General features: G+C 31.0%; 1 protein-coding gene across 1 annotated transcript; it reads left to right on the top strand.

Moving 5' to 3' along the window:
* On the top strand, nucleotides 2,819-7,062 carry LOC105164308 (L-lactate dehydrogenase B). Its single transcript, XM_011082929.2, has 2 exons — nucleotides 2,819-3,550; nucleotides 6,444-7,062. The coding sequence occupies exons 1-2, from the start codon at nucleotides 2,942-2,944 to the stop codon at nucleotides 6,885-6,887; spliced, it is 1,053 nt and encodes a 350-aa protein (XP_011081231.1). The 5' UTR covers nucleotides 2,819-2,941; the 3' UTR covers nucleotides 6,888-7,062.

Here is a 12,809-nt window from a genome sequence, read left to right as displayed (position 1 = left end):
TTTAATTATTATAATTATTTAAAATCTTCTTAATTAACTAAAATATATTTCTATATAATTAAAGTTAATTAAAAAATTTAAAAAAACTGAAGGTTTTCACCCCTTTTTCGCTGGGAACTTGTTTGTATGTTTCATGCGCCGTGCGAATGAATTTTCGACGGTCAATGGTATCACTGGAATTCTCTCTTCAAGATGAACATTTTTATAACTTCAATTTCAATTTTCGTCAATTGGAGAGACTGGGTTCAAGCCATGACTACCGAACATGTTTGCCATAGATTCATCGTCGTCCAGTCGAATCTTGATCTCAGACCACCACCATCAGACTCTTCTTTTTAAGACGATTCTAACGAAACTGACCTCGCTCATTTTGGTAAAACATTTGCAAAGATACGACGCTTTGAAAAATCCATGTTGTCGCGATGGAGATGATGGTGGGGTAAAGGGGGGCAACAGGAATAAGGGGTGGGGTAATTAGTTTTTTTTTTAATATACAATAATAATAATAATATATTTTTTAATTTTATATTATTTATATTTAATATAAGTTAAAATTAATTATTTATATTTAATATAAGTTAAATAATTTGTTGAATCTAAACTTTTCATTTTTTTTTAAATTCTAACGGTTCATATTAATTAATTAGGTCTAATGATGTTAGACCAACATTTGATAAAAAAAGATCCAACAGTCATTAATACCGTTAGTTGGATTTAACGGAGAGGAGGCGATTGAGCTGAATTTTACAAAATCACAAGAGAATTTTGACCTATTTTTAAAATAAAAAGAAAATTTTAGCTGACTTTTTAAAATACATGAATTTTATACATTTTTTCCCATTACAAAAATAGAAAATTTTGCAATTACTCTGTGAAATCCTGCCATGATTTGTGAGGGGCCGCACATTGTTTAGAAAGCGTGTTAGCGACATAAAGGTCAGAACAATAAGCGTTCACAGATCTTGTCAAGATCATGTACGGAAAAGGTCCTCATGTGCCTTGGGGGACAGAGTCCCCTCCGCCCCCCCCACGTGTTTTGGCTTCTCGAAGTTAAAGCCGGTGGGAGTTGCGATTCAGGGTCTCTACACCACACTGGAATGTAGTGTTATTTGCCTATTTGATGGATATATCAAAGATATTGAATTATTTATAAAGATATAAAAATAAAGTTTTACTTATAATATACACTATAAATATATATACTTTATTACATCCTAATACTTTTAATTTTATTATAAATATCTCAAAATCAAACTTTACTATTCATTGACAACGCAACTCTTTAATCAGTCTCTATAAAAAAAAATTATCTACTCAGGAAGCAGTTATGTATCGATGGCAATTTTTTCATTGAATTCATTATTCAATCTACAACCATAACACTATTATATTTATATTAATTATTGAAACATATTCCATAAATAACCATAATTTAAATTTTTATAATTGATAATGATTGATATTTTTTAGATACTTTTTATTAATTTTATTTTTAATAATTTTATAAAAAATTTAAAAAAATGGAATATTTTGTATGAAAATATATGCCTTTGAGGGTATTATGATTAATGTATATTTTATAAATTAAAAATGATTATTCTACTGTCTCATACTTCTTATAAAATTAGTTGTAAAATCGTGATTACTAATATTTTATAAGCTCTATGATATTATTTTATTCAAATATTTAAAAGGGGTTGATTAGTAAGTAGGAATAGAATGGGAATGGAATTTGCAATCCAAAGTCACTTCCAACTGCATATTATGATTGGTATGATTTAGGTTTGGGAATATTTGTTCCTATGAGAATCTTCACTATAAAAAAAAATAATTATTGGCTATAATTTTAATAGTTATAGACTAAAAATCGTGGTAAATACTTTTCATTGGCCACGATAAAATGAAATCGATATAAAAACATAAGTTTTTCCATAAAAGAAAAACTTATTTGTCATGACTAAGAATCATGGTAAAAGAAAGTCATGGCAAATATTTTAGCCACCTCGCAGATACCACAACCAATAATTATTGGATGGACGTGGCCAATAGCTGTTTGCTATGGGTATTTTGTTATTAATTGACATGGTTAAACATTGCATTTTTTGTAGAGTCTTATTACCTTACTAGTCGTTATGATATATCGTCTCTGCGTGCATATAATAAATAATTATTTATATTTTAAAATATATTATAAATAAAAATAAAATATACATAAATAAATAGATAAAATAAAACTAATTTAAAGATATTATTGACACAAAAAAAAGTGGTATAGATAGTATAGATAATATAGATGAAAAGAAGAAGTTAAGTAAGGGTGGTTGAAAATACAAAAAGACATTTGTGGTAATTTAAAAAGTTGATGTTCCTAGTATAAGTAGCCGCTATTTGTAAATAAAAATGAGATTTTCTTCTTGTTAGTATAGATATAAATATAAGTGATAATCGCCCCTTCCCCGAAAAGGTATTAGTTATTTCTATCATATTGGGAATAAAAACTACATATAATATATATATATTAATGTATTATTATTAATTATAAGTACTTCTTAATAGGTTAAAATTTTTATAATAGTTTAGGAGGTCCTTCATTTTTCTTTAAACAATAACATGTTATTTCTGAAACTTATATTTTTTTTAAAAAATATTAAATATTTTATAAATTCTGAAACATTTAATGTAAAATATCAAAGCAACTTAAAAAGAAAAAAACTATTGGACCAAATTGGAATGATATGGAATATTTGTGCTGAGGGTGCACCACATCAGATCACTCCTCTTCCCTGCAATTTCTCCCATTATAAATGACCGTTGAAAAGTGCCAATCCGCCATTCCCCTCGCACCGCCAGGTTGTTCCCCTTATATATATAACTGCAAACCCCACTCTCCACCACCACTGCTCTTTCTTCAACACCACACTGAGACCCGCTATTGATCACAATGCACAAGTGCTCCTCCGCCTCCTCCCTCGGGCCCGGCGGCCTTGACCTCTCCAAAGCCTTCTTCGCCCCCATCTCCGGCGGGGAGCCGCCTTCAGACACCAAACGCCCAACCAAGATCACAGTCGTCGGCGTCGGCAACGTGGGCATGGCCATCGCCCAGACCATCCTCACCCAAGACCTCGCCGACGAGCTCGCCCTCATCGACGCCAAAGAAGACAAGCTCCGCGGGGAGATGCTCGACCTCCAGCACGCCGCCGCCTTCCTCCCCCGGACGAAGATCCACGCCTCCCTTGACTACGCCATTAGCGCCAACTCCGATCTCTGCATCGTCACCGCCGGCGCGCGGCAGAACCCCGGCGAGAGCAGGCTCAATCTCTTGCAGAGAAACGTGGCTCTGTTCAAGCACATCGTGCCGCCGTTGGCAAAGTACTCGCCGGATTGCATAATCATGGTGGTTTCCAACCCCGTTGATGTGTTGACTTATGTGGCGTGGAGGCTCTCCGGGTTTCCGGCTAACAGGGTAATCGGGTCGGGCACGAACTTGGATTCGTCAAGATTCCGGTTCTTGATTGCTGATCACCTGGATGTCAATGCACAGGACGTGCAGGTCAGATTATTTTAATCACTTTCTGATTATTCTTTACTTTGCTGCTTTTCTGCTTTTCGAAAAGTCTATAGCTTAAACTACACACACTAAATACGTCCACTATGCTAGTGGGACTTTTCTAAGTGGCACAGACCATGTACTATTTGATCCACAACTAACCATTTTTGCCATTCTTGATGTAATTGTTTTTCAACTCACCATATTATATATGTTATGTCTACAAAAAATATAATTTTAGTCCACAGTCTTAATTTTGTTAAATTTTATATAAACAACCTTAATTTTTTTTCAAATCTTAAAAAATTTTGTTATTTCAAGTATATATTTTATAAGTAAATTTTTTTGAGATATATTATATAAACACCGAATTAGGGGGTAAAATTATAATTTTATAAAAAAACAGGGAGAATTTATATAATTAGACATAATTTCAAGGAGTATTTATGTAATTTACCCTTTTAGCTTTTGTGAAGGACTTGCTTTGTTCTAAGATTTGAAAGTTGTAATCATGATAACCACGTATTTTAGGAATGTTGTAGAGAGGGGTAAGAATTACGAGATTGATTTCAATTTTTATTACGTCTTCTTATGCATATAATAAGTACGATAACGTGTGCAAAAGTTACATCGTACATCTTTTAAGGAAATATTTAATATAGTGGTCCATATATGTTAAATGTTATAGAAAATGTAATAGAATTTGAAATGAAAATAAAATTCGAGTAAACGTGGAAGGGCAAGTACTACACAAGACTTGTTTACTTAGCGGGATTGAGCCAGGTACTGTGGCTTGTTTACTTCAGGATAAATTATATTTTTGGTCCGACCTATTTTTAATTTTGGTCTCACGCTCAGGTCAATTCATACATTGAGTCCCATGTGTGTTTTTTTTTTTTTTTTAATTTGAGAACCATAGAAGGATTTTCGTTAGGGGTGTGCAGAAAATCGAAAAACCGGCCGAACCGAATCGAAATTTTTGGTTCTGTTCGGTTTTCGGTTTTTCTTTAAAAAAATTTCGGTTTTTCGATTCGGTTCGGTCACCGAAACGGTGACCGAACCGAATCAAAAAATCGAACTTTAATAATAAAATAAATAAAATATATTTTTATTTATATTAATATTACATAATTATATATATTAATATTATATTAGTAATATATAGAATAAGAATAGGACAAACAAGAGAAGAGAAATTTAACTTACAATTTTGCTTTGAAGGTGTTTGATAAAATGCCTAAATTAAAAAATATGTTGTTATTTTCCCTCTTTTTGGATTCTTGGCATTGTTGTTGTCAAAGAATTTTCCCTCTTCATAATTTCGGCTTAATCAAAATATATTATTTAAAAAAATAAAAGGAAAAAAACGGTTTTTTTTCGGTTTTCCAAAATGCCGAACCGAATTTTCGGTTAACCGAAAATTCGGTTCGGTTCGGTTAATCGAAAATTTGGTTCGGTTCGGTTCAGTTAACCGATTTGGACACCCCTAATTTCCGTCCAATTGATAATGGCAGTTGTTTTCCCTGTTAGTCAATACAATCAAAATAAGAGTAAATTACATTTTTGATCCCATAAGTAGACCTGTTCCCAATTTCTTCAATTGCCATCCTCAGAGTTAATATACTTTCACCTATCTATTGCCCAAAGTAGCTTACCTCGATTTTCATTTTTTTGTCTTACTAGTGGTTAGTTTAGTAAATACATGATTTTATCTCTGTCGATCACAATCAAGCAAATATTGAACTAATTTATCAATATTTAACCATCAATTTTGACATATTTAGTTAACAAAATGCATATCTATCCCAATTTTTATCCAGCATTCCACCATAAATATAGAAGTTGTTGCAAACGTTAGTAACGTCGATAATCGTATATTTTCTGAAAGAACCTACTTAACATCCTCTAGTAATATATCATGCAGTTATGATATATGATCACTTAATAGTTAGATTTTTGGCTCTACATTTTGATTCTTGAGTTGGTACCCATCAATTCATGATTTGAGGGAGATTTGTAGTTCTATGTATTCATAATATGAACGTAGCCCCTTCTTCATATAGCTTTCTTGTGATATAACTTCGACAAAGAAATCATAGGATGCAAATGATGTATTTTTGGTGAAGGGAAAATTACATTTTTCCTATTGTAATATAGATCAGTGACCCTTTTGATCCACTCAAAAATTTCAATTTGACAATGAAGAACAATATTAAAAAAAATAAAAAATAGTTAATTGAGGACATTTGTTGTCTGAAATTGTGAGTTTGGCCGGAAATACTCTTGCGTTACTCATTTGAAATTGTTTTTCCAGCCATTTTCTAGTCAAATTGGCTTTTCTTGGAACAAATGCTCTCAATGTGTCCTTATCTTAACTAAATTCCAAGTGGAATAAAAGTGCAATTTTTCCTTTCAGCAAAAGGTGTCATTGCAAACGACTTTCTTGATAACGTTTTTGGCAAGTCTATCAGTACTTACTAAACTTTGCAACAAAAACCACAAATCTGCAGTCGTTCTCTCATTATGTTGAACATTGTTTTTGTCATCTTTCTCCTGATTTTTCGTCTTCACTTATGAGGAGTAAATCTACTTCCTTTCTAATACTAAGAAAAATCTATGTATGCCTCCACATACCATGATTTTTTTATTTTTTGAGGTTAAATGTAATAGACTGTACTACAAAAATAGGAAAAAAACCCTCGTGAATAGTAGTATCATGACTCCCTGAACCTGTTGGCTCTTTTTCTTTTAAAAGTTCGGATCGTATTGCCTGTTTTCTGTTAAGGAGGCTTTTCTGTCTAGTAGTATTTTTATAGGGTGTACAGTGCAAGTAACCTTTTTGGTTCGCAGTCACTTACTAATCCTTCATAACATGCATATGTTAATTAAATTATAGGCATACATTGTTGGGGAGCATGGGGATAGTTCAGTGGCGCTATGGTCAAGCATAAGCGTGGGAGGAGTACCCGTTCTCAGCTTCTTGAAGAGACAACAAATTGCCTACGAGAAGGAAACCCTAGAAAACATACACAAAGAAGTGGTGCACAGTGCATACGAAGTCATACAGTTGAAAGGCTACACGTCTTGGGCTATTGGTTACTCTGTTGCTAGCTTGGCCTGGACGTTGCTGAGGGACCAGAGAAAGATTCATCCCGTCTCCATTCTTGCAAAGGGCTTCTATGATATCGATGGTGGTGAGGTCTTCCTTAGCTTGCCGGCTCAACTTGGCAGAAATGGAGTCTTGGGAGTGGCCAATGTGCATCTCACTGACGAGGAAGCCCAGCAGCTCAGGAACTCGGCTAAGACCATTCTTGAGGTGCAAAGCCAGTTGGAAATTTGATGGAGGAATGATACATCTTTCTGGTACTTGTTAAGTTTGAATATGTTATATTCAAATGTTGGGACTTTAATGTTTAATAATTTAGTAGTGTAAATGGGTTTTGAGAGTACTAGTGAAGTATGATGAAAATGTGTCGTATGAGGTTTATATGATTCAAAAGTTTGTGTTGAGGCCATGATAATGATAATGACAATTAGAGTAGAAAATATGCAACCACACATGCAAGAATCCTAGTACCTAGTGATTTGGCAGTATATAAAGTTTGTATTAATTTATAAGATAAGTTACAACGAGCTCCCCTAAGGCTCTGTTGGAAGGTGTGTAGGCAACACGTCAGCAAAACACTTGACCTTAGGATCCTCAGAGGAAGCAGAGCTGGCAGGGGTTGACGGAGGATTCTTTAGCAAGGTTCGCCTAGTAGAGCAGCCTGTGCAACTGGAGTCTTATCTCCCTTTCCCTCTTAGCTTTGTCCTGCAACAATTTTTGGAACATCTTGGCTACCAAAATTCAGGTACAAAAACAATCATTAAAACAAGCTAAACTATCTTTTCAACAAGAAAACAACAAATAAAAATGCTTCAAGGAGGTATACCAACAAGCAGGATTTCTATATCTGTCTCTTTTCGGCTCAGTCTGAAACGATGAAGAATAACAGGGTGAACTTATTTGTAATGGTTAAAGGGATAAACAATTAAGCATTCCAACAAGTTTTGGAAGGCAGCAGAACGAGTTCAAATAGAATACTTAAGCTGTTTAGGTGGGTTTGTGATCCACCTAAGAGGAAATCTCCAAGGCATGGGGGAAGAGATGAAAAAATAATAACGTTTCCACACCTTCACAGAGGACTTAGTTGGAACGGATCGAGCTTCCCGTCGGGAAATGAAGTAAAAAAAAATAAAAGCCCTGCTCATATGAGTAGAAAAAACGACTAAAACTAGGAGGTTGAAGAGATTTCTCCCAACTTTTTCACCAAAATGTAAAAAACAGGCAGCAAGCTAAAGGACTTAAATATGAGTTGATTTAAGGGGATATTAAATAAGGCAACTACATCAAAGAAAAATTCGGGGATAAGGAAGTGTAAACTGGCTTCCAGCTGGCTCCATGAAAAAAAGACAAAGAAAAACCTATCAGGAGGGAAGTCCGGGTGAGCATCAACAATAAGGACCTGAATCACAATATCATCAGGTATCTCGTACTTTTTTCTGATACTCATTGCGCAACAACAATAAATTGGGAGCGGTAAACCCTAAAGGACTCTCCTTCATCAACACAACAAGGCGAGCCTAAGCAGTATAGAAGGATTTTCCTTGCTGAACTTACATGGGTAAAAAGGTCTTTTCAAGTAGATCTTTTGCAGGACTATTTTTCTTACTCCAACAATACCACACTAAGTCTTGCACTCATAGAGTAGGGGTGATGATGCCCCATCAAATATTTTTCTCAAGCCCAAAGTTAAATGTGTAGGACCCCATCAAGCAAGTCAATTAGGTGTGATCCTTTTAGCCTATGAACAAGGTATCAAGCCCATAGCCTGTTTATCTGGACTAACTTGGTCGACTTGAAAAATGAGTCCAATCCAATAGGATGACTCAGCATACAGTTAGGAAGACACATGACTTGTGTGCATGACGTCATAATAGATATCATAGTAAAAAGTTCTCCAACTAATCCTACCTAGATTGATTGAAGTCAACTTATCAAGCAACAAGTAACAGATTCTCAATTTTTTGGTTGACTGGACAATACCCTTTCAAACAATCATAATTTTTTCCAGGCAAGTCCAAATTTCAATCCAATTCTTTTGATAGTTAACTAACATGTCCAACTTTCCAACAGTGTTCTATCTATAAAAAACTTAGAACAATACGAATTAAAAATGGAGACTCCAATACAAAATTCTATCATGCCCAGTGTCACCAAAATAGTATATGGCAATATAGTAATATTATTACAAATATCATTCAAAATTGTTTTCAAAGGAATTTTATCATAATATAAGCAACAAATTTAATGAACCAATACCACAACTTCCCAGTGAAAGCCCATTCATCTTTAACAAACTCAATAGCCTTAAAAAGATTGGCCCAACAAACTACCTGGCCCAGATGAATTAAACTCTAATTTAAGAAAAAATAGATGGGTCCAACAACGACTAGACTTATCTCAAAATAACCTTTTAATGGCCCAACACTACAAAATATAACATTTAACTATAGCTAATTGTCATGATTAATTATAAATAGCCATAGTAAATAGTTACCGATCACGACTTCGCAATCGGTTGTTAGCCGTAGTTTTTGCAACGGTGGCTAAAATATTTGCTATGGCTAAAAACCATGAGAAGTATTTTTACTATGGCTCTTAGTTGTGATAAATAATTTTTTACATCAATTTTATTTAATTATAGTTAGTTAATTATTTACCATGATTTTCAGCCACGATCGTTGACATTGTAGCCAATAGTAATTTTTTTTTACGCTAATCATTAGGAAAAGAAATCATAAAAGATACTTATATTATCCTAAAATTAAATGTTGAAAAACATAAGATAAAATTGAATGAAATTTCATAATGTTCACATTAAAAAAATTTAACTTCCTGGATATGTTCATAGAAAGACCTACACAATCAAAATCAACGGTCAATATTCAAAAGATTGGAAACCACAAGGAGGGATACGGTAGGATGATCCTTTGTCCCCATATATATTTATTTTATTTTTTAAAATATTAATCCATAAAATTATCCAAGCTAGTAAGAAAAAAGATAATAAAATTTCAAAAGTAATAAACAATAAACTCAATATTGATGGATCTTTCCTAAAAGACTCTTGAAAGCTTGTAGTGGGGGACACAAAATCTAAGGGTAAATTGTAATTTACCTACCTGTTGTTATGAAAATAGACAAATAACCCTTTTATAAAAAATAAAATAGCAATTTATTCTATATTTTTTTTAAAATGTAGCAATTTATCCCCCATGAGGTAAATTATTTCATTTTACAAAATACAGGGGGATAAATTGCTATTTATTTTTTATGGAGAATAATTAATTCAGACAATACGAAGGTCTGTTGATCGTTAATGTCAACATGATAAACAGACAATTAGTATAGTAACAATCAGACATGCAGAGTTATTTAATTTTTTATTATAAAAAAAAAGAAAATTTATATTAATATAATTTTTTAAATATATTAATAATAATATAATGAGTCGCAATTTTGAATCGCGAATCGATTAAAAAATATTTTTTTTTTTAAAAAATCCCAAGTCGGTATTCCAAATACCGACTCCAAGTGCAATTTTTTTTTTGTTTTTTAATCAAATTTTGTTAATTAATTATATAATTTTGTTTAATTATGTATAATTAATATATTAAAGTTTAGAAAATTATAATATTAAAATTGTATTAATATAAAAACTTATAATTAAGTGTACAAATATAATATGTATATTTTTTTGTACAGTTGTAAAAAATACAATGAAGTATAAAATTATTCTTGACAATCCAATACTAGTAAATCTGATTGTGTAGAAGAATTTCTTTGTTAGGATTGTTGCATTGTGTTTGGGCCCAATCCATCTCGTTGTGAATAATTTATAAAATTATATTATTGGCTATTTTATGATTTTGGCTATTTATATTAATATTCAATTAAACATCATATATAGTAATGATAAATTGATAGAAAATTCATAGAAATATTTCAAAAATTCTTCTACACAATCAGATGTACCGGTATCGGTTTGTCAAGAATAATTGTATATTTCATTGTATTATTTACAACTGTACAAAAAAATATACATTATTACATTTGTACACTTAATTATAATTTTTTAAATTAATATAATTTTAATTAATTATATATAATTAAATAAAATTATAACTTTAATATGTTAATTAATACAACTGTAACTTTAATATGTTAATTAATATAATTGTAATTTTAATATGTTAATTATGTATACTTAAATGAAATTATATAATTAATTATTTATAATTTAATTAAATGAAAAAAAAAAGAAAAATTGCCCAAGTCGTGATACACAATCAGATGTACTAGTATTGGATTGTCAAGAATAATTGTATACTTCATTGTATTTTTTACAATTGTACAAAAAAATATACATATTATATTTATACACTTAATTATAATTTTTTATATTAATACAATTTTAATATTATAATTTTTAAACTTTAATATATTAATTATACATAATTAAATAAAATTATATAATTAATTAACAAAATTTGATTAAAAAAACAAAAAAAAAATTTGCACTTGGAGTCGGTATTGAATACCGACTCCAAGTCGGGAATACCGACTTCAAGTCCGTAGTCGAAAAGCGATTTGGGACTTTTTAAAAAAAAAAAATTTTTTTTAATCGAATCGCGACTCGTTATATTATTATTAATATATTTAAAAAACTTATATTAATATAAATTTTCTTTTTTTTTATAATAAAAAATTAAATAACTCTTCAAAGTTGTGTTTTATAGAATTGTCCAGGGACAGATCTACCAACGGATATGTTTAATAATTTTGTCAGAAAACTCTGCCACGTGTATCCAAACTAACTATCGAATAAGAAATTTATATTTATATTAATATACAATACTTTGTCCAAAAGAAAAAAAAAAAAAAAGAAGAAACGTATATATTATAAAAAACATTACAATTAAAATCAAATAAAACCATTATTTTATATTTTAACTAGATGCTATATCTTTGTAGAAATAATTTTTTTTAATTAGGAAGTACCTATTAATTTCTAATTAGTTATATTTTAAGTAACAATTTATTTTATTCATATAGAATATATTAAATTTATTGAAATAATTCCATTTTTTCTGCTTATATTATAAACAACAAAATATATAAACAACTAAAAATTTTCATTTTTTTATGCAAAGTAGAGGTCAGGAATTTTCATCGAGACATATCCTTTGTCTGGTGACTCACATGTAGTTAAAGCAACTCATGAGGTGATATCCTCATCTTTGAATTTAAATAAATAAATAAAGAGATTTTTGTCGTACTAGAGATATCTGTCATAATTAGGGCCTAATCACTCTTAATTCCTGTAATTAATTAATGAACATGATCAGAGTCACGGGTTTTGGTTTCAAATTTTTCAGTTGATTTATTATTATTTGTACAATCCATTAATATATTGTTTTCTATATTCCAATGAATCCGAAAGGAATTTCCCATACTCGTGTACGTTTTCTTTTAGGGTTAAATATAATTTATTTTTATAATAGGAGAGATGAGAAAAAAAATTATATGAAAAAAAAAGAATTCGCGTAATACTCGTTATGTTTTAAAAAATAAAATAAATTATCTTCCTAATAATGTTTAGATATAGTTTAATTTGTTTGGAGGTAATTTATTATTTTTTTTACACGGGGATTTTATATCATTTCTCATATTATAAGGGGAGAAATTGTATTTTTTATTTTTTTTAATAAAAGTGATAATTATATGATTACATCAATGGTTTAATAAATTGAGAAATTGAACTACTGTACAATATATTAGCTCGACCGATATATATCTGATGCGTTCAAAAAATGCACAGGTCCAATGAATCTGGAGAATCGTTCAAGGCTTGGGGCGAAGTGAATGCAAATCCTGAAGAGGGACCTGCAGAAAAGGCGTTAGCGCTCCAACGCTCAAGTTAGGATTGGATTTGAGATTGAATAAAATAAAATAGTAAGTTAATTTAATTAAGAATCGAGATATGATGAATAAAGTCTGCGAAAAGTGTAAGAACACTTGATAATGTGTTTGTAAAGTACTTAGAGAATGTTTATAGAGTAAGAGAGATGGTTTATAAAGTAAAAGGGTGTGAGGGACGTGAAGGGTGTCGTCCAGAGAGTGAGAAAGGTGTTAGGAAGGTGTACGGAAAATCAGTAT

The sequence above is a fragment of the Sesamum indicum genome, linkage group LG6 (assembly GCF_000512975.1).
Source record: "Sesamum indicum cultivar Zhongzhi No. 13 linkage group LG6, S_indicum_v1.0, whole genome shotgun sequence".
Taxonomy (NCBI): Eukaryota; Viridiplantae; Streptophyta; class Magnoliopsida; order Lamiales; family Pedaliaceae; genus Sesamum; species Sesamum indicum.
This window is presented reverse-complemented; position numbering and strand designations above follow the sequence as displayed.